Source organism: Peromyscus leucopus, chromosome 1 (genome assembly GCF_004664715.2).
Source record: "Peromyscus leucopus breed LL Stock chromosome 1, UCI_PerLeu_2.1, whole genome shotgun sequence".
Classification (NCBI taxonomy): domain Eukaryota; kingdom Metazoa; phylum Chordata; class Mammalia; order Rodentia; family Cricetidae; genus Peromyscus; species Peromyscus leucopus.
In genome coordinates, this window is record NC_051063.1 from 146,443,378 (window position 1) to 146,466,510 (window position 23,133).

At 44.9% G+C, this 23,133-nt stretch overlaps 1 protein-coding gene across 2 annotated transcripts in view; it reads right to left on the reverse strand.

The window, feature by feature from the left end:
- Positions 1-23,133, reverse strand: part of Cers3 (ceramide synthase 3) — a 98,923-nt gene that overhangs the window by 7,405 nt on the left and 68,385 nt on the right. For both annotated transcript variants that reach the window (XM_037198802.1, XM_028872857.2), the window contains exon 10: positions 19,979-20,132. In XM_037198802.1, coding sequence (XP_037054697.1) covers positions 19,979-20,132 — 154 coding nt within the window. The remainder of the gene's footprint in view (positions 1-19,978; positions 20,133-23,133) is intronic.

The window sequence follows — 23,133 nt, forward strand, 5'->3', positions numbered from 1 at the left end:
AGCAGAAAGAGAAAAGTCTAAATTTGATCATCTGATTTAAGGCCTATAAAAAACATTGCTCCTTACAGGGCATGTTTTAGAAGCAAGGGCATAAAGACGAACATATTCAAAGACTAGCTCATTCTGAGACTTGAGGGTCAATTTTCAGTCTTTAGCATGTGAATGCCCAATTTCCCCACAAATACTTGTGAAAGAGACTGCCCTTTCCCTATTGAGTGGTCTTCATGGCTCATTAACAGAATTATCCCCCCAGGGTGTGAGGAACTTCTGCGCTCTCTAACACCACTGACGTGCACACCTGCTTCATGCAGTGTCCTGTCTGCCTTCCTGGGTATGTGTCTGTGGTAAGCTGGGGAATCTGGAAGTAACATCTCCAGTTTTGTTCATGTGGATGGACATGGCCTCAAGAATGACCTGGTCAAAGTCCCTTATTTGCAGAAGAAAAACAACAACAACAACAACAGGCAGCTTTTGTGCTGCTCTATATCGTCAAGATGCTTTCTCTTCAGGTTCAGGGGCAGAGACAGAAGTTTCTTTTATACAGCTCCAACTCACTGATGTAAAGTAGGAGACTTTAATTTTCCTAAATTATGAACAGAACCTAATGAAGTTATAATCAAAATTTCATTTAGCTATAATTTAATTATTGAACTATTAAATTAGAATCTGTTATTTGATTATTTCTAATTCCCAAAGCAGTTCTTTCATTTTACTAAGACTTAGAGACTTTTGCCAATGAGCTTCAAAGATTAGTCTTAGGGCTTGACAGATTCTGTATGGTATCCTCATTTTCCAAAGTTGATAAAAACTGGAGATTTCAGGTCCTTCCTATTGACAGCCCAGCCCAGAGTACACTTGGGAGCTTTTGAGTTTCTCTCTCTTTCTTTCTTCTTCTTCTTCTTCTTCTTCTTCTTCTTCTTCTTCTTCTTCTTCTTCTTCTTCTTCTTCTTCTTCTTCTTCTTCTTCTTCTTCTTCTTCTTCTTTCTCTCTCTCTCTCTCTCTCTCTCTCTCTCTCTCTCTCTCTCTCTCTCTCTCTCTCTCTCTCTCTCCAAACCAAACAAACAAAAGGCACAGGGTTTTCATTGCACCCTTTAGGTTATCTAAAATATATGAACATACACCAGCCTCTAGTGGTCATCAGCTAGTGACGGGTTTAGAATGACTTTAGTAAATGAATACAGTTTGCTCTGGAGATCAATGCCTAGAACTGCAGTCCTCTCTAAACGGCCATCTGCGCCTCCTATTGAAACAGCTTTGGGTTCTATACTTGAAATTCCTCACCCCTACCTGAGCAGAGATATGCAGGACCGTTTTGAACAAAAGGATCAAATCTCCTGGGATTTAGGGCAGGAAAGTATCTTGGCACAACAGGATGAAACCCAGAAGTTTTGTTTTAAAACTTAAATGTTACAGTTCGTTTCAAATATTAGTATTCAAGATTTCAAAAAAGGTCCATCGAATCCACATGTACTATTGAGAATGAAAACCTCATCCTGACAGGAAAGCAGGGGTGTGATCAGGCCAGTCGAAGAAGGCACAGCACCACAGACTGGCAAAGTGCACAAGGCGCTCGTGGGAGAATACAACCAACACAGAGATGAAGCCTCACTTCGTCAAACGGGCAGTCATGGAAAAGTCTGGTTAACACAAGCTGATGAGGATGAAGGAAGGAGAAACTCTACACAAGTCTTGAAACATCCTTTGGCAGCATCCAGGAAATTTGTCTGGCAATTCCAGTTGAGGTGTCCACAGCCATGCCCACAAGGAAGCATGTCAATATGAATAATGAGGAGACAGGTAAAGGACAGGAGCAGGGTTCTATATTAGGTAACACCACTTGTGAAAAGTTCAAACACAATGTCTGTGCCCATATCCAAGCACAGTCACAGCACAAGAACACGGGTGGAAACACACTGGCCTCAAGAGTGCACCCCTCGTCAGAGGAAGAGCAGGCGAGCGGAACAGGAAGAGTCGGGACACACTGGGATGACCTAAGCTATTTTTCTTTGCTGTTTTCTTCACTTACTCACTGAATAAATAGCTGAATGCCTGCTGTGGATGTGAGGAATCTGTAACCCAGCAATACTTAAGTGTAGATGCCTTAGCAATTCATATCCAGAACAGGGACCTGTCCTCTGGGCTTCAAAGTCAATACTCAAGCTAGCCAGTGTCTCAGCTGTCCAACAACCCCAACAAGTTCATGTGTTCTCATCTGGTCTTCCATATTTCAGCAAACGGTACCACCCCTCACCATTTGCACACAGCAAATACCCCAAAGGCCTCCTCTTATGGGAGACTTTGTTCTCCAGTCTGCTGCACTCAGCTGGGCACTTTGATGCAGGCAGGCCCTGCAATCACCAGCTTTCCAGGAATTGTACTTCCAACTGTATCAAATCCCCATGGCCAGGCTCCAGCTAGAACTGGCCTGTGGCCTTGGGTTGAGTGGTACAGCGGTCAGCTGAGCTGAGGGACAGCTGGATGTGTTTTGGTCCCCTGACACCTACCGATCTGCAGGCCTTGGCAGCCGCACTTGTGACAGACACTTCAGACACTTCCTGCTGGACAGTGTCACTTCCTCATCTCAGAGGAGCAAGGCTGCTATTGTTGGCAAGGTTTCTGAATAAGGAAAAATCAGAACTACCATGCCTGGCCATTATCTGAAGCTGCTCTATACCAGAAATTCCCAACCCAGGGACCACAGAAGGGGTGGAAGCGATGCTAAGTCATTGGTCCACTAGTCCCTAGTACCCTGGGCACCTAGAGTTGTTGTGCTCATTTCTTCCTGCTTTGGGTGACTGTGTCTCACCTCAGTTTACCCCAGTGTGCCAGATACACATCATTTTCAGGTACCATGGGTAAAGGTTGGGAGATACTGTCTTAGACTCTGACTACAAGGCTGGATGAAGCTGTTTCAACAAGAAGACACCTTGGCCCATTTTCTTTTATGAGGAAATCTTCCTAGACTTGGAGACCAACAGCTGTGTGGCAAACAACTGGATCCTGCACCCCCTGCCGACAGCAGGGGGTGTGCATGGTGGGGCAGTGGGTGTGGCTAGCACCAGCATGACTGGCTCTGCACGAGACCCAACACGCTGTGACCCGAAATTAAAGTAGAGTGGCAGTGAATGGTGGGCAGAGAGCATGTCAGGAAGAAGACACAGCTTACATGCAAAGATGATCAAGGTCAGGGGTTCAATTCTCAGTTCAACAGGAAGTCACTGGGAAGCACAGTTCAATGTATCGGGGACTTACTGGTGACAGAACAGAGAGGGCACCTGTCTCCAGTAACTTCTGCTCCAACAAGGCGACTGGTGTGTTCGGAATAGCCGTGGGGAGTTTTGAGGGCAATGGAGCCTTTCTTGGTTCTTGGTTGGCTAAACCTGGGGAGGTAGGGGCTGGGGTCCTGAAAACTCAGTGGCCATCAAAGCCCCTGAGGCCAGTGCCTTCTAAGTGTGATGTCTTATCCCCAAGAGGAATAAGGAAGCACAGATCAGGAAAAACAGAGTGAATGCAGATCTATAAGGGGAAGTAAGGAGAACTCCCACGAGTGGGGTGCTCCAAGGGAGAAGCACTGTGGTGCTGTCCTTTCTGGAGTCTCTTCTGCTTCATGGTGGGAACAGGATGGAGTCTAGAGCATCTCTGTTGGTGTTGGGCATCTTGATGGGAGGTACACGGTGGGCCAGGCAGTAAGAAATGCGTGTACCCTGTGCATGCTCCCTTCGCTCCCTCTTTAGTCCGCCCAGGGAGGAGTTACATGTGCTGCATGGCCAGCTCGTGGTCCATCCTGGGCCGGCTGGCTGCTCCAGGAAGCAGGCTCCTGCACCCCAGCATTCTTTGCTGTGGAGTGGAAACTTGGAGCGATTCAGAGAGGCCCGAGAGTGAGGAGAAACACTAGCGACTCGAGTGCAGTGGTGTCCCTTGAGAGGTAGAGGGTTACATATGAAAAACACGCTGCAGAGGCCGCTGGGACTCCAGGGGACCGTGAGGGCATCCAGCCTGGTTTCTACCTGACGCTTCTGAGCTCTTCATGATAACCTGAGCAAAAGATGTGCCCACTCCCGCCCATGGGTCTCCAGGCACTGGTACCTGCTTTGTTTTTCTTTCTTTTTTCTTTTTTTAAAAATAACTCTCCTGAAATCTGTCTCTTTGCAGTTTCTACTCATTATTTCAAGTTCCATCCTTTTAGGTTGGCTGAGGAAAAAAATTTGTACACTTCTTTCAAACATTTTTTTTAAGTAGCTAAAGATGGTTAATTCCTCTTCCTGCTAGACATCCCCACTTGTCCTGGTTTGGCTCTGGTGCACCCTCAGGAGCTCATGTGCTGAGAGCTGCTTCTTAGAACGCTGCTGGTGAGAGGTATTGCCACATTTGAGAGGTGTGACCTATGAAGGTGGAGGTCCTCTAAGTGGCTGGTCTTAGACTTTCAGCTGCAAAACTGTAAGCTAAAGGAAGCTCTTTTCTTTATGAAGAGCCTGATCTTGGGCGCTTGTTATAACAACGGAGAATAGACTCATACACCATTTCCCTCTGCGGCTCCTCATATGACACAGTGATCACCCTGGCACCACACAAGGCATAGAACACAGCCTCATCTCTCAGAGACTCCTAGATGTTCAGTCTTCTCCATCTCTACTAACTGGTTCAAATCACTCCGGGGAGCCACACTTCTGGCTTAATTTTTGGTATAATTTTTAGTACATTTTGGTTCAAAAATTATATCTTTTTATTAATTATGCATGCTGTGTCTATTAGTTAAAACCTGATCTGGATTTCTCAAAAATATCTGCAAGAAAACCAAACCAAACAAACTGGACAATGGAAAAAGAACAGCAACAAAACAACTCACACATTAATGCAACTGAGAAAATGCTCACTCCCAGCAGATGAGTCATCTCAGCCCGCAGAAAGGCTTCCTCGGCTCGCAGAGTCTGACATCTGCAGCCACAGCTTCAATAAAACCATAGCTATGCTTCTGAAGTGCTGTAACTAAACTCGGTGCTTGGGACTCTGTGGCTTTGCAGTAATGTCAGGAGCCCGGGAGGGAGGCTGTGCATGACTCAGAGTGTCCCACTGCTTTGTGAATGACCCCACGTCTCAATCCACACTTGGCAGGGAAACAAAGAACACTATAATAAGCATTTTATGCTATTTTAAAAGCAAACTCTTAGCTTTCACTGTATGAAAAAAAAAAAAAAAAGAAGAAACACATTCAGTCAGATTTCAATTTTCCAGGCTACTAGCAAAATACCTCTCTTTTTGTTATATTAATTCTCATTATCCAAGTTGATAAGGTCACAGGAAAAAGAGACTGTTGCATTTTTGCTTTTTATATTTCTCCTTGCTGGCATTCCACTAACTTTAAATTGGGTTCTTTCAACCCTGGCCACAAATGGGCATTTTCTTTTTGGTGATGTGGAATTTTCTAGACCAATGCTTCTCAAACTTAAATGTGCACACAAATCTTCTCTGTGTGTGGAAGGTCCACAGATGCTCAGTCACAGTCCTAGTGAGCCCTGGGTGCTGTGCTCCTCACAGTCTTTGGGCAGTGACAAGGGTGATGGTCACAGACCCGACTTTGGCTAGCAAGAATGTTTGCTAAGTCACAAACGCTCTCTAGATTATTTTTCTCCGAGGAAAGACAATGTTGAAGCCATGAATTGGAGTCTGTGATTTCCAGTTACCTTGATTTCCTTAGGCCCTGTACTTTTTAACCGTCCAGTCTCCAAAGGCAATAGAAAAGTGTGAGCATGCATCCAGCATGTCAGGGGCTGGGGCTGTAGCTCAGTGGCCGAGCATCTGTCTAGTACACATGAAGCCCTGAGTTCTCTTTTCTGTTCTTTGAGAAAAAAAAATAGGAGGATTGATCAATTGATCGATGACAGAGCTAGTGACATGCTGATAACTTTTCCATAAGCTGCCTTGAATTCTCTGAAAGATCCTCACCAATGACTACTAGGGCCCCTGTCACAAATGGTATGCTTTCCTATTTTTGAACAAAAGACTTATAATAATTTGATGAAGCGAAACAGAGCTTAGTCAGAAGAAGTTCTTTAACTTCCAAGTGGCCAACACCACACAACTCACCAACAGGCCGTGTGGCAGGACCGTGAAACACAGAGCCCTCGATCCACTTCGGGCTCTCACACACTGACAGCCCAAATCCACACAGCAGCGTGGGCAGCAGAGTCATCAAAAGACAACCAACAGACCTGCCTGGCTTTGTGTGAGTAGATCTCAAAGGAGCACGAGCCCAGGCTCTGTGGAAAATGGAGGCTCATCAGGCAGGGACAACTCCACAGCACATCTTAGGAGGCATGGCGAATGCCCTCTGCCCGCAGAAGCAGGGCTGAGATTGGTGTAGGGCACCATGGAGGCCTTCTGGAACTGAAGAACGATGGCGATATTCTCATCCCAGCTACCCCCCACCTGTTCAACAGTCCCACACGACTGTAGAGCCACCATGGCCATTTTCTGGAATCCGAGATCACGGCTGCAAAGAAGAAAATTACTTCGCCTCACCCATCCCAACAGGTTCCCACGGCCCTCAGTGGGGGAGGGAACTAGAAAGACTTGGACACGGGCAGAATGGAAGTGCGGGCCAGGGACAGCACAAGGAGGGCCATCCCCCAGGAGAAAGAGAAGCTATGAATACCAGGCAGGGTGCACTGCTCCACAGCATGCCTTACACTTCGAGAGGAGGGTGCAGCCGCCACAGAGGCGGGAGTTTAAGGGGGAGAACTGGGCACATGTAAGATATTATCAGAATTAACTATGTCTCTTATCATTTTCTTACATTCTTAATGTAATTTTTTGCATGTATATGTATGTAATGTGCATACATATATGTATGAGTGTGCATGTGAGTATAGCCACATATATGTGTGCCAGATGCAAATACCATGTGTGGACATGTATGTGGAGACCTAAAGTTGGTATCCTGTGTCTTCCCCTTCCCCTTCCCATTTTATTATTCACATAGGGCCTCAAAACTGAGCCCAGGGCGTGTGGATTGTCTAGCCTGGCTAGCCAGCTTGTAATGGGGGTCCCCTGTGTCTGCCTCCTGAGCTGGGATTACAGGCAGTCTCCATGCCTGCCTGGCTTTTGTGTGGGTTCTGGGATTCCAAAGTCTGGTCTTCATACTTGCTGGCTAGAGGGCTTTACGTACTGAACCATTTTCTCCTTCTTATTACTTTTAAGCAGTTATAATAAAATGTATGTGTAGCTTGTAATCTGTTTATTGGACAGCATTGCCCTTGAGGGGAAAATCAGAAACAAAGAAGGAGCCACCCAACAACTCTACTTCACTGGAAACAGAAATATGCAGCCTCTGGGAGTCTACAGCCAATTGTTACTTAGAAGACACAGCACGGGTGACTTCTGCTTCTGGCTGCCACAGGAGAAGAGCGAGAGATTGCCTCGCCAGTTAAACAGCTAGGAAAGCTAGACAGGTATATGGAACAGTGGTTTTCAGAGCCAGTCCAGAAAGCAGCTCACACTGAGCCTTGGAAAGGGAGATGAAGAGAGTTCTACAGCTTCCGGCCTTCTTAGGTCCAGTTTCTGAGGTGAAGCAAAGGCCCACAGCCCAGAGGTATGGTGGTGCAATATTATGAAAATATCTCTTACAGTCAGAGAGACTGGAACTTTTGCTGGGCCTCACAGAAGAGTTAATAAAATACCTTGAGGTCACATAAGACTGAAGACTGCTGTCCTACTGTGTCCTCAGCCTGTTTGTTTAACCTCCCTTTAAGAGAACAATGGAACAACCAACCTATGAGCCTTGCATTTTCCACGTCATCAACTTTTGCAACCTAAGCTAATGTATAGCTGTAATATCACAATATTACATAACATGTACTCTTCCATGACCCTGGCTCAATGTGTATGAGTGTTTCTCCTGCATGTATGTCTGTGCGCCATGTGCCTGGTCAGGAGGTCAGAGGGCATCAGATCCTCTGGAACTGGAGTTATGTAGAGTGGTGAGCTGTCATGTGGGTGCTGAGAACTATAAAGCATGTGTGTTAAGATAAACATTAGCTGGAAACAGCAGATAGGTAGAAAGCAGCCTTATAAAATGAGCATCTACCATAAATACTGGAAGCAATATTTGAATATTGATTGATAGTGTTTGTTTGTTACTGGGTCAGTTGGAGTCAGTGACTTAACCTCTTGTAAAACTCTGTTAAAATTTTCTGTGAAGTATCCCATTCCTTCCCTATGAAGGGACAGACAGACACACACACAGTTCTCAGACTCTCAAGCATTCAAGTAGTCACAGATTCAGACTTGTGTAACAGACAGACAGAAGACACAGGGAGAGCAGAGGCCTCAAATTGGGCTGCTCTTAGTTAAATGACATCAGGGGAAGTGCTTGGAATTCTGTCATTAACACAACCCTGACACATTATTGGTGACCTGCATTTATTATAATGCATTCAAACCTACTGCGCAGTGGGCTAATGAGGAAACCAAGTTGGAGTTCACTAAAGGCAGGAAGCAGAATTCTGTAAGGCGAACAGTGAGGAGAGGAGAGAGGGGAGCAGGGGGGAGAGAGCATGCTGTCCAGAGTGCAGGGAGGTCTCTTTGGTCCTGTCTGTGCAGATGGCGAGGAGACTCCCTGAGGCCAGGCAAGGCCTGGGCAGGTGGGACTTGGCAAAGAAAACCCCAAGCTGTGGAAGGCCGATGATTGCTTGTCCTCTTATTAGTTACAGTGAGAACTCCTGGTACAAGGGCATCTAGGGAAATATTAAGGACTCTACTTAACAGCCACAGACTAAAGCCTGTTCTGGACTTACCTTACTAGTATAAATTCAAAATGGCTAGTTTTTAATTTTTAAAAAAAATCACAAAATTTGTAAACTTGGAAATATGGTACATACCCAAAGAGAAATTCCCTTAATAAAAATAGACCCAGAAATATGGAATTTGAAGGAAAGGGATATTAAAATAGTTATTGTAAGAGCTGGAGAGATGGTTCAGTAGTTAGCAGTACGTGTTCTTGCCTTCAGGGAGAGAAATATAGAGGATATTATTTTAAAGGCCAAAATGAAGTTTATAGGGATAAAAACAAATATCCCAAACAAACCATTACATTAGATAAGACTAGAAGAGGTTGAATGCCGCAAACGAAAGGACCAAAGGTACTGAAAACACAGTCACAGAAATGACTGGAGTGAAGCACAGGGGGACCCAAACATGAACAGAGGATCAGGTGGTCCAGGTCAGTTGTAAATGAAGCTCCGGGAGGAGGAGGAAGGAGAGGAAGGGGAGGAGGAGGGAGAGGAGGAAGGATGATAAAAATCCTGACGGGCTGGGATGTAGCTGAGGAGCACCTGGCCAGAAGCACAAGGCTTGGGTCCAGTCCTCAGTACTGCAAGGAAAATATTTTTGAAAACTGAATTTGATAAAAAATTATGAAGACATGGATTTAAGAAGCTTAAAAAAGCCAAAGCTAGAGGGAAATGATATATTATTTAAAATAACAGTGATAAGAAGTCTTACAGACAACGTTCTAGTCAGAATACTACAGAGAAACCTCTTTGAAGAAAGAGAGAGTTGTGGGGGTGTGGAAAGGCCTTAACACTCTACGCTCAGCAAAGAAAATATTTTTAAACAAAGGAAGAAAGTAATTTCATGTAAACAGAAGCTGTGAGAATCAATGAGCAAAAGACCTGTACTTAAAACAAGTGTGTACTTTCGTGGACAGAAAAGACCAGAAGAAAGCCCTCTGATTCTTGGGGTCCCTCCTGGAATAGAGAAATGAAATTTTCTTGGGACTGAAATCCAGTTTCAGCAGGGAAGGCGCTGCCCGGAAGCCCTTTGGTTCCATTACATCCCCTGTGGTGGGAGGCTTCAGGCTGTGTGTTATCCTGGGCTACAAAACGCCATCTTGTCCAGAGTTCTGCCCCACTGCAGAAGGCAGCACACATTCAGTTGCATTCTAATGAAGGGTTTGCCTCCAAGTGGACACCTCTGAGCGGCCACTTAGCTACAGGCCTTTCTGTCGGATTGGCTGAGACCTCTGCGGCACTGCCCAGCCCAGTGCCCTTTGCTGCCCCACAGATGGGGGAGTACAGTGTACCTCAAATGCTCATTTACACACACACACACACACACACACACACACACACACACACGCACGCCCAACCAACATAAGTAAGAAAACTGCCTCCAGCCTCCTGAACAGTTACATAGAGCCGCCTTCTTCTCTCTGAGCAGACAGGGTCCTGGGGCCTTCTCAAAAGCCTGGGGTTCCTTCATATCCTGCATCCCATCTCATACTCACATAATTGGGCAAACATATTTGTTTGTTTGTTTGTTTGTTTGCTTGTTTGAGGTGTATTAGAGGCGACCATGAGAGCATTACCTGGGCACTTACTGGATGGATGGCATCAGTTCTGACATTAGTCAGTCTCTACTGAAGCTGAGCTCTGGTGGAGGCTAGGTCAGACACAGCTAAGACAGAGGATAGCCAATCCCATGCTGCTCAACATCGTAACCACGTTTCCAGGTTCACATCAGCACAGATGTGCATACTGGTTGTTTGGAACAACAGCAAGTCCATAGGCTGTGGACTCACAGGAAGAGTAGGTGCCCACAGTTGCTCTGCTTGGGATTTCCCAACCCCTCCTGTGGTAAGAAACACCTTTGCAAGAACACAGCCCCTTAGAGAGCACACAGCACCAGAGACGACATACTTCCTGCTCCCAGAACAGAATATGCAGGATGAAGCCTTCTGCCTCATAAATCACTCAGGCACCAGAGCCCACACAATAAAGCAAAGCAAAGCTCTTTACAACGATTTCATTTTCCTTCTCTATGTTCTCATGAATAACATTTCCTTTGTGTTATTTGAAGCTCTCTCTGAGATTTACTCAGTGGGGCTGAGGAGGTGGACACACGAGGTGGCCACAGAAAACAGTGGAAGATAAACAGGGATGGTGTTGACCAGCATGGAGTCTCCCTCACACCTGCTTTTACCAATCCTTTGGCCCAAGAGTCCCTTAATAAAACATTTATATCCTGGTGTGGTTGTGCAGATTTATTAACAAGCATGAATTATGTCTGGACCCTTGTCTAAAGCTTGGATTCTACAGAGGATATCTGTGTGGAGACTGAATCTCTCTGCCTCTCTCTCTCTCTCTCTCTCTCTCTCTCTCTCTCTCTCTCTCTCTCTCTCTCTCTCTGTGGGTAAGATGTGTGTGTGTGTGTGTGTGAAAGAGGTATGTATGTGTGTATGTTAGAGAGAGAGTGAGAGAGAGAATTTTTTGCCAAGAAAATGGTGACAATCTGCTCCTTTCAGAATTATATGGAAATTCATTGCACTTTTGTGAACTGATTTTTAAATCATGGCTACAAGCAATGTCAGAGAGTCTCCAGTTGTTTTTGCCTGGACCTTCCCCACCCTTATTGTCCTTTCCAGCCAAAGCAAGACGCGGTCTATGGTCTAGGAGCCACGGGAGCCACGGGAGCCACGGGAGCCACTATTTGGGAGATAGGCGGGAGAGCCTGGATGTGAGCAGTACAACCATCTGTGGTGTGTGCTTTGATGGCTTTCTTTCTAGCTGACTTCCTATTGGGCAACTGATTTCACTATCTAGTGCCTCTAAAGAATCCTCCACACTAGACTGGTCAGATGGCTCAGCAGATAAAGGTACCTGCCGCCAAACCCAAGGACCTGAGTTCAAACCCTGGAACCCGTGTGGTAGAAGAAGAGAGAGAACAGACTCCTGAAATTGTCCTCTGACCTCCACAAGTGTGCAAATGCACACATGAAGTAGATAGATGTAATAAAGCTTTTTAAAGGATCTGACACCCCAGCATTTTGAAAACCAATGTCAGAAATAACAACAGGCAGGAAGTTGAAGAGCGTGCAAATGGAGCTAATACACAATAAAGCAAGCACCGTAAATCATCCACATGTCTTGCTAATCTCCAGGCAGTTTGGGGGATGGAGGCCTTGAAGATTCTACATGGACACCCAGAAGCTGAAGGCTCCTGGGGGCCCCTCCTCAGCTAGCTCTGGCATCCAGCTGCTTTCCACAGTGCCTTCCCGAGAAGCAGAATGGACTGAAAAGGCAGACAGCTGTTCTACAACCCCTGTCCCCAAAGCCCCTGGTTTTCTTTAAATATAATCTTTTCTCCATCAGAGGTTGGCTTGCTCGGAATTAAGAGCTTCAGACACATGTGGGTGTTGTCAACAACAGAGACACACGCTGTACCTGCATGTGGACACCACACATTGTTCCAACAGAAAGAGAAATCTCAGAAACAAGCAAAGGAGGGATTTCCAGACAGCTAATTTACATATCAAACTGCAAAAGTATATTGAACAAGTCAGTATGAGCGAGTGCTGGGATAGTATTATCCTGAAGTGGACAACAGGTACCTCACTGATCAGCAGCAGGTCACTGCGTCAGTTCCAGTACCGATGTGCGTGACCATAGTTTCTCTGTTATCAGATAAGCCCTTCCCATTAGCCCTGGTTCCATCTCACACGGGGATCGTGGCTGGGTCTTCCTCTGAAACCTATCTCAGTGCCCTGTTGTACATGTGTGTCCACTACAGGCCAAGGACAAAGTAACAGAAATGCCAGGGGCTGAGAGTGCTGGGAAGAGGTGGGTTCCTCCATGGGCACCACCTCCATCATACATTTCTTGTGTTTATTTGCATACATCTAGGAAGGCACTTGTCTCTCCGACTTTGGTTTCTTTAAGCAATTCTACCCTTTAAGGCTTATAAAAGCACAGGTTCATGGCTATGGTAGCCAGGAAAATGCCTGAATGGGATGGAGAGCCTTTATGAAAATTTCCTAGGTGCCCTCCCTGAAGAATTGAAGTTCTTTCATCATTATTTTGTAAAGCAATGAGAAAGATAATGAAGTCAAAGAGCTGAGGCCATCTGGAGAAGCAGGAGCGTTCACCCTGTAACCAGACTCCAGTTCCTCGGGCTTCACGATGTCATTCTCACTGCGGTGTGACCTTGGGCTGCATGCAACTTCTTCACCCTGCCTTGCTCTCTTCCACTACAACAGGAGGACCATAGTGGCTTTATTAAGTGACCAGGAGACTCAGAGACAGCGTGAGTCAACATACGTGAATGTGAGTGGTGTGCTCATTATGGACAGCAAAGCCTTCAGAAGAGTGATGTGCCAGAGTGGACCACTTAAGGTCTCTTCCAGCTCTAAAGTCCTGTGGGGACTTCTTTTTTGTTGTGGAAATAAATATATAATCTGAAAGGATTTTTGAATTTGAAATTCTTTAAGCCAAGCAACTATTCACAGCCATTCATGAGTTCACAGTTGTTTCTTGAACAGACTGTAGAAACAGCTGGTCTGCACATATATTCAGGAACATGGAAGTATACATTGAGAGTGGGGTTTGGCTATTTCATTTCAACCATTCATGCCGCCTTTATGAAGCTCTGCTCAACAAAGGGCACTTTTATATCTGTTATACCCTCGAAAACCTTGGCGACTTGGAGGCCTCTTGGATGTTGTGGATTTTATATTTCTTCTGTAACATGGGGACATTGAGAGACCATGTCAGCAGGGATCATCCAAAATGTGAGTCATGAAGTCACCTGGCAGAAGACAACTTAGGCAACTGTCATTGGAGCCTTGGTTGGAAGCCAAGGGTCCTGACATCTGACATCAGCTGTGTGACAGCCTGCAGAAGCCAGATGATAGGCCTGACCGGGAGCCACGTGTCGGGCAACGGGCCTGGATGCCTTCTGTGAGTCAGTGGGAGGACACTGCTGAAGTGCCGGCACTGATGGCAGCAAGGCCACAGAGTGTCCTCGGTGTGTCCAACACTGTGTGAGCAGCTACAGGTGTCATCAGCCCCAGGTCACAAACGAGGAGACTGAGGCAATGGAAATGGACAACAGGACCACCACAGTCACTCACCCAGGGAAAGGAAGAGCTGGAAATGGACCCTGTGAAGGGCCTGTGTTCTTAGCTACTTGATTACTTTAAACAGAGGGGATTTTAGAATAAAAATAACTAAGAAAGCATCTCTTTGGCTTTCAATAAGTTTAAGAGTAAATCAAAAGATGTGTGCTGAATTATATTCTAAGTTTATTATTTTGTGTTTGGGGGGTTGTACATTTACGCACATGTGAGGTGTGTGTGTGTGTGTGTGTGTGTGTGTGTGTGCATGCGCCTGCATATGGTCTCCAGAAAACAGTCTTGGATATTGTTCTATAGGAGCTGTCGGCCTGTTTTCTGAGACTGGGTCCAATTCAGCTATCCGGGATGGCCAGTGACTCTCGGGGACCTTCCCACCACCACTCCCTCAGGACTGAGATTACAGTGTGGCTGGGACTTTCGTAGGGACTGGGGGATTGAACTCAGAGCCTTACTGTGCACAGCAGGAACTCTGCCAGCTGAGTCACCTCCTCTGCCCTGTGCTGCCTTTTCATCTCATCTTTTGAGGACTCGGCATTTTTATCTACTTGTTATTTTTGACTCCACGCAAGAATTTTCACTTACTTTTCTAGAGTTAATTCAGATGAAGAATAAGACAAAAGGTGAAGTTTCCCACAGCGAGGACCTTCAGCTTTGACACTGGCTTTGTCATGAAGTCACTGTGTCAATTCCACGCAGGCCTCCATTTCCTCACGGTCACTAACTTGTTGCACTATTCGTCGCTCAGTGAAGAGCCTCCTAAGTGTCACTGTTAGATTCAGGAGGCGGGGCCAGGTTGCCAAGGGGATAGCGTCTCCAACCTGGCTATGATGGCTGTGATCTCTGGCTCCTCCTGAGTATCTTGGCTGTTCACAGAGACAACCCTGAGTTGGCCTGCACCCACAGTACCATTTAGAGAGAAATGAAAGCTTAAGGGTGGCCAGATTCTCTGAAGTCATGTTAAACAAAAATATGCCATGTCATTCCAATTTCCTCTAAAAGCACTTCTCATGTTTGCATGGAGAATGACAAGATGAATATGTCAGCTTGTGAGGTTTCTTCATGTGATGTATGTGGGCTGGTAGCTCATCAGAAAACCACCCATTTTATAAAAATCAAGTTTCAATATCAAGTCTTGTTCTCAAGCAGGAACATGTCTGCTAAGCATGGTCTATGTATATCAGATTCCATTATTTTGTAACTTTATAACTATATTCTTTTTTATTCATGCATGTGTGGATGTTCATGTGTGTAAGGGTGCACCTGTATAGAGGTGTGTGAGTGCATATATGGAGTTAGGTGGCAACCTTCGGCATCATCCTTAGGAATACATTCCACTTCCTTTGAGACCACATTTCTCATTGACCTAAAGCACATCAACTGGGCTGAACTAGCCTGTCAGCAAACCAAAGGTACCCTCTTGTCTCTGCCTCTCAAGCACTGGGGTCCTAAGTTGTGCCATCATGCCTGACTTCTTCATATGGGTTCCAGGATTGAATTCAGGTCCTCCTGCTTGCAAGGCAAACACTTTACTGACTGACCCTCTGCCCCCAGCCCTGTAGTGAGAGTCTTACTTTCAGATATTAAAGGACAAAAGCAAATAGTGGATACCCTTCATTTGCTATGTACATGCAAGGACTCTGGTTACTAGAAAAAGTGACCATTACAAAGCATGCTAGCTTTAGCCTTCTTTTCAGCCTGCTATACAAATACAGGAGTCCAAAAATGAGTAAATCATTATTTTGTAACTTTCCACCCGTTGTGTATTCTTTCTTCTAAGTTTTAATCACTCCATCTTGCAGGGAAGCTCCTTAAACAGGAAGGTAAACAACTCAAATACCTTTAGGAAGTACTTGAAACTGACCAGATTCAATAGGCCCTGCCCTGCCAGGCCAGGGTAAGCAATAAAAGCCAAGAGTCCCTCTCAGACCCAGCTAAGTCAAACTGTAAAGAAGACTGAGGCCAGACCAGCTCCCTGAAAGAAGCAGAAACCAGCCAGGATGCCTGGAAGAGGTTTAGGAAAACTGAGGCACCTGGAAAGGACACTCCCCAACCAGTTGAGCTGCCTGCAGGCTGTGCAGTGTGCTCCAGGGTTAGCTTTGTGAGCTGTTACCCGTGCTGGGGTGGGCTTTGGTGATGCAGCTGTTGTTGGGTCATTTCTTCTCCTGTAAGTAACCCTTCACCCTTATTCCTGTAAGTAATCCCAACAGAACTCATTGGTTCACTAAATTGGACTTTGGTGGTATCCATACTTAGGTCTGTTGGTGCTTCCCTATTTAGGGTGAGTAGATATGTATGTTGCATCTTCCCAGGAAAAAAGTTTTGTCATACAATATCACCTAAAACAGGGTGGCTTGTTTCTCCTAAATTACCTACCTCTGTATATTCAAAATTCCTTTCTGAGAGCCTGCCACATGTAAAGGAGTTGAAGGGACAAGTTCTTAACCCACTATAAGACTCAAAAGACAGTTTTGAACCTCCATGAACTTCTGTAATTCCATTTTTAACCTGTTCAAGAATTAGTCAGCTTAGTAACGATGGGACTGCATGGAATACTAAGTGAAACAGAGTAGGCAGGTGGTCCCCTTGCTCCTTGAAGACTCTCAGCTCGCCCTCTCCCCTTACAGTGCAGCTCTGCCTTCAAATGCCTCTTTAAAGGAGGCTTTATGGCTCTGGAGGAGTTTGCTTGTTTCACAGCCAGTTTTGCCACTGCAGCAGAAAAGGGGCCCCATGTGCAAGCCAGCTGAAGTCATGTGCATAGCAAGAATTAGTGCTGCGGGGCCACGCTGCTGTCAAACTGCATTTGGAAACAGCTTTTCCCAGTATGGCATGGGAAGCCAGGGATTCCTGCTCACACTCTGCCAGGCTGCTGCATTTCTAATCTGGCCTGGTATGGCCCATTAGGCATCAGAATTGTGAAAGTCACAATGAAACCAAAGAAGGGTTTCCATTGGCCTCCGGGTGTGGCCCTCCCTGGCTTCCTGCCAGACCTGGAATAGTGTCACTCACCAGTTAATGTGAGGACAGTTTCTTTACAAGGACAGGAGGTCCAGAAAGGCTCGACCAATGGGACAGCAGGCTTGCTGAAGTCCCCCTTTATACCAACGACTGCATGCGTCAGTCATGTGACTGTCCAGCCTGGACCCACTTCTGCTCTTTAACTGTCTGTCATGCAGAGGCACCACTTTCGCAGGAGAACGCTGAGAATTCCTGTGAGCTACAACACTGGTCTAGAACTAATGTTCATTAGTAAAAATTCATTTCTCAGCATTCCAGCTTTGGAGGAAAGTCAGTTTTCAGACAGCCTGGAGTGGTGACATGTGTACCTTTAGTCTCAGTACTGGGGAGGCAGAGCCAGGAGGAGCTCTGTAAGTTTGAAGTCAACCTGCTCTACATAGTGAGTTGTAGGCCAGCCAGAACTACATAGTGAGACCCTGCCCCCTGAAAAAGAGCCCCAAACTTCTCAGGATTTGGTTTAATCAAGATGTGGCTCAAATCTCTAGATCCAGAGGCTAAGAGATAGTTGAGAACTCAGAGGCCAGTGACTGCAATGACAAGTTCATTTGTTCACTCTTTAGTGGCCTTTCAGATAAATTTAATAAAGCAAAAAAATGAATAAATCAAATTTGATGAAAAATGAATTTATCCAATTAGAATGCAGCTACTTGTTACATTTAACTCTTCATTGGTGAGCCAAGGCTGTTATACACGGGTGGTGGCACCCTAGAGGGGACCAGCTTCATCTATCATCCTGTAAGATGCTTAACAAAGTTCCTTTAGTCACAGAACGAGGTCCAACTTTCTTTACTTGCCTTCAGTGGCCAGCTCAAATCCCATCACTCAGTAGTCTGCCCTGGTCCTCAGTCAATGGCTTTTGCCTCCATAACAAGTCCCTGCAACCACTGTGTAGCACACTCCATTTCAAACACTGTAATTGTTGCTAGGGAGTGGATTATTTCCCTAAGTTTGTGATTGCACCTTGTGCATTTCTCAAGCCCTGCCCTTACTGTTTCTGAACTTAAAGTCCAGACCAAATACAAAATAAATGTAAATTGACAAAAATCTAAAAGGCATTAAGAATTTGTATTATAGTCGTGTATTACATAACCACCTTTCAGTCATTTCCAACCACACACACCCTGCTAGTCCTGTAAGACCACAGTGAAGCTGACAAGTGCCCATTGTCAGCCAGTGGGGGCAGCAGGTGTCCTGATACCTAAGTATAATGTGTTACTTGCATATGTGGAGTAACGCTGGTGTCAGCACACCTACTGTGCTGCTGGGTGCATAAAACTACAGCAGAGACAATTATGCCCAATATATAGAACTTGATGATGATAATGATAAATGAATGTTACTTGCTTATGTATTTACTGTATAGCCTTCATCATCATCACACGTGTGTGTGTGTTACATGTATGTGTGTTATATATATATGTGTGTGTACCGCTGCGCATGTGTATATGTAAGTGAGACCTTTGCATATTTATATAGAAGCATACTGTAACAGTGCAGCTGTGTTACTTTATTCCAGTCTCATACATTTCAATGTTTAGCACCTCTCATCCTTTTTATCTTCTGTTTCAATTAGCCTCATGATGTTGTATTCATTTTGACCCTAGGAGCTGTAGGCTACACCATATAGCCTAAGTATGTAGTTGCCAATACCAACTAGTTCTGTGTGAGTTCACACAATGACTTAATCATCTAGCAATGCATCTATGAATATGATCTGCAGTTAAGCAATGTGTTGCTGTATTTAGCAAAGCTGTTTTCAGAAACAAACTACAGCCAAATGATGGGCAATACTCCAAAAGTGGAAGCAAGCTCATGGAAAAAGCATCCCATGCAAACTGGACGCTCAGCAGAGAAACGTAAGGCTCTACGTGTTCCTCACCCTGGAGAGAGGAGATGGCTCAGTAGTGAAGTGCTTGCATGAGAATCTGAGTCCAGAGCCCCAGCACCCATGTAAAAGCCACACAAAGCAGTGGAGCACATGTGAAATCTCAGCACTGAGGAGGCAGAGTCCAGAGCTTATTGGCCAAACAGTATAGCCAAATCAGTGAGAGACTCTGTCTCAAAAAAAAAAAAAAAAAAAAAAAAGAGGTGGAGAGTGATTGGGGAAGACACCTGACATTGACCTCTGGTCTCCATATCTATCCTTACATATACACATGTGCAGCGGCATACACATACACACACACACATACACACATAAAACACATACATGTAACACACACATGTGCAGCTGCATACACATATACACATGTATAGCTGCATACACACACATGCACACATACATATAACACACATTCATATGCACACACACACACACATGTCTCAAAAAAAAAAATAAGACAAATTCTGACTCAAGGGTTTCTCAAAGTAGCAGCCAGACTTTTGGATTAAAAATTTTCCAACTACCAGGGCTGGAAAGATGGTTCAGCAGTTAAGAGCACTAACTGCTCTTCCAGAGGATCTGGGTTCAATCCCAGCACTACATGGTGGTTCACAACCATCTGTAATAGGATGCTCTGATGCCCTATTATGGCATGCAGGCATACATGCAGACAAAACACTCATACATAAATAGTTTAAAAAATTCCAACTACCATACCCTCTCATAAAGTTCTTCCTTCCTCCTCAGAGCTGGAGTACACTCCATCGCCGCCTACACCCTGAGACCCCACAGCAAAGACCCACTCGCAAAAAATCTGACTATGCTGTAGAGAACATCTTTAGCATAAAACCCAGACAACAGTTCACTGGTGGAGCACTACCCTAGCATGTGCGACACCCTGGGTTTGATCCCCAGCACCTCAAACAACCAATACGAATAAATAATTCTGGTTCAGCTGTGTTCCTACCTTTATGCTCACTGGCATTCATTCCAAGTGTGCCAGCGACATAGCCTAGCCATGGAATGTAACACTCAGAGGGCCGAGCTTCCATTCCGGGTCAACAATAAGGCAAACAACACGATGGATGAACGCAGCGCTGCACTGTCTGCACCTCACTTTTCCTGTGGCCATGGAGACATCACCTTGGAAACAGCTCGGACTGGAGAGCACTCACCTTCGTGAATATGCATCTGTTGAGCATCTTCATTATATAGTAGCCCCAGTACAGGTGGAGGCCCTGCAGGACCATGAGCTGGAGGTTGAGGAAGATATACGAGAAGAACGGTTCGAGGTAGTGCAGAGGCATGATCAGGGTGCAGTACAGAATCCTGTGAAAAAACAGGTGGGAAATCTCACTATGGTCAAATCACTGGTGAATTTTCAACAAGTCAGCACATTTTTCTTCCCAAACATACACCAGTATGCAATTTCAAATGGTGTCCATAAAATTCTTTGTAGGAAAAAAAAGGGTCAATATTACCATTTATTCACACTTGGCAGACCATCAAAAAGTGCAGCCTGTCTCTGGAGAGAAAAACAAAACCAAATGATGCTTCATGGCACTGCTTGCCTGAGAGTCCCTGAGCCTCAGTTTCCTCTTCATAAGCAGAGAAGCCTCCATGGACCCTCTTTACCTTCTAGGAAAAGAGACATCATGGAAGCAACTTTGACAGCATGTTTACATGTGGCACCTTGTGACATGGGTCATTTACTTGGTGTCAGCGGTTAACTTGAGAAGTCTGGGATGTAGTTCGGTGAGAGCAAGTACCTAGCATACACAAGGCCAGATTCAGTCCTCAGTACCCCTTCTGCAAACACATACTTCATGACTGCTTCCATTTCCTGAAGTGAGCTGCCTGCTGTAACTGCTGGTACCCAGACTCCTGAACACAAGATGCATGGGACCTTCAGCTCCTACTCCAGGATAAAAGGCTGAATGCTCTTTTTTCAGCAGACCTCATACCACTGTGATTTTAGAGTACTTAGAAAGGTTGGGTTATAAACATACATTTACTTACAAAAAATAATTTGCTCATTTACATTGGGAAAACAAGAAAAAGGATAAAAAATTGTCACAGTATCACCCTCTTAAGTGATACTGTAATTTTAGTGCCTCATCTCCCTTTTTTCTCTCATAGTTATTTAATTTTTAAATTAGCATACAGCCACATTCACTGGGGTTTGGCATAGAGTTCAGTGAGCTACAGGCCATAGAACAGGCCATAGTGCCTAGGAATGCTGTGATCTATCTCCTGTGCTTACCCTCTCCACCCTTAACCAGTGTGCCCACTTCTCTGCTCCCCAGAGTGTGTTTGGGAGACTGTTGTCTCTTTCTTGCCTACTGCTTTTGTGACTCAACCAAGTCCTGTTGTGGAATAATCTTTTTGTATACTGTGAAGATGTGTCACTGATACTGGTTTAATAAAAAGCTGAATGGCCGATAGCTAGGCAGGATTTCCAGGCAGAGAGGATTCTGGGAAGAAGAAGGATGGAGATGCCAAGAGAAGACTGCCAGATGCAGAACTAGTTGGACAGACAAAATGGGATAGAGGTAAAAGCCACATGGTAGAATGTAGATTAATAAAAAATATGGGTTAATTTAAGTTATAAGAGTTAGTTAGGAACAAGCCTAAGCTATAGGCCGAAATTTCATAATTAATAATAAGTTTCTATGTCATTGTTGGGGAGTTGACATTCCTGTCAAAAAAGTACAACTATGAAGTCCCTGTGGGAATCAGTAGCATTTTTTTTGTCACTCAGTGTCCCCAGGGACACATCACACTTTATTTGTTCACCTACTGAGGAGCACTAGAGTTGCTTTCTGTGTTTGGCCATTATGAATAGAAGAGACTAACATATTCTCTGGAGTGGCCGCTGCTCACATCTACATCAGCTCCGCATCCTGTCTTCTAGAGACGTATGTCCCCACATTAAATACAGTCCTTGGCAGGTTTTACACTGCAGTGGCTTGGTAAGAATGGCCCCAGAGGCTCATGTTTGAGCACTTATTCACCAGGGAGTAACACTATTTAAGAAAGACCAGTAGGTGTGGCCTTCGTGAAGTATGTGTGGTCTTGTGGGAGGAAGTATGTCACTGGCTTTGAGGTTTTTTAAAAGCCCATACCAAGCCCAGTGTCTCTCCCTCTCTGCCTATGGATCAGGATGCAGAACTCTTAGCTTCTCCAGCACCATGTCTGTCTGCACACCACCACGCTCCCTGCCATGATGATCTGGACTAACCCTCTGAAACTGTAAGCAAGCCCCCAATTAAATGCTTTCTTTTATAAGAGTTTCCCTGGTCCTGGTGTCTCTTCACAGCAATAGAATAATGACTAAGACACCATTCAAATCCATTTATGCCAAAATTCCTTCATGCTGTTCAAAAAGCTCAGTGTATCTAGTCTTTTTCACATGGAGGATCTTAGAAGTGTATGTTCATAACAGAGAGATGCTCCTTTCAGAGTGCACCTCAAAGGTGTGGAAGTCCAAGGAGCAGACTGGAAAGTACCACAACATTGCCACATTGTTTTCTAAAATTACAAATTATAAGGCCATCAGAAATTTATGACTAGTTTATTTGGGCCCCCACCAGTATTTGGCGGGCTCAAGGTTTGCTAATATAAAACTCAACACAGTTTAACCAGACATTCTTTTGCAGGTCTTTGAAGGTCCTCTATGTCTGCTTAGCAGCTGCCCCCTCTTCTGCGAGTTACGAGCTCAAGTGCTGCTGCTCAAAAACTCACTGCATAATTTACCCATTTTTTTGTGCAGACATTTCTCAAGCTTGCTTTTTAACTCAAAAATATAACTTTATTGTCCACTTAGGATTCAGAAAACACATAAAATGTGAAGAGGTTTAAAAAACACCCCAAAGTCTCACAACTTACAGATTTTAACATATTACCGTCCACCCACATGATTTTATACATCAGGGATAATACTACACATGTGATTTGGGACCCTGATTTTTCCTACTCCATGTCTCAGAGAAATGTTCATATCAATGAATGTGGCTATGTATTAGGAGCAAGCAAACTTGTCTGTTTTCTCCAGGGCTATTGATGTCACAGATAGTAAAGGAGATCCCACATCGATCACTTCACTAAACCAGTACAATCCCTAACTACAGTCTAAAATCTGTCCTTATACCCACAGATACATAGAGTTCTTAACCTCTATCAAGGAAACCTGATCTTTGCAATAGACTGAGACCATTACAGAGAACCACAACCAATCAAAATGCAGAGTCATGTTCACCCAGTCCCAGTGGACACATCTACAAGACAACTCCCTCAGGAATCCAGGATCACTGAAGAAAGGGGGTAGAAA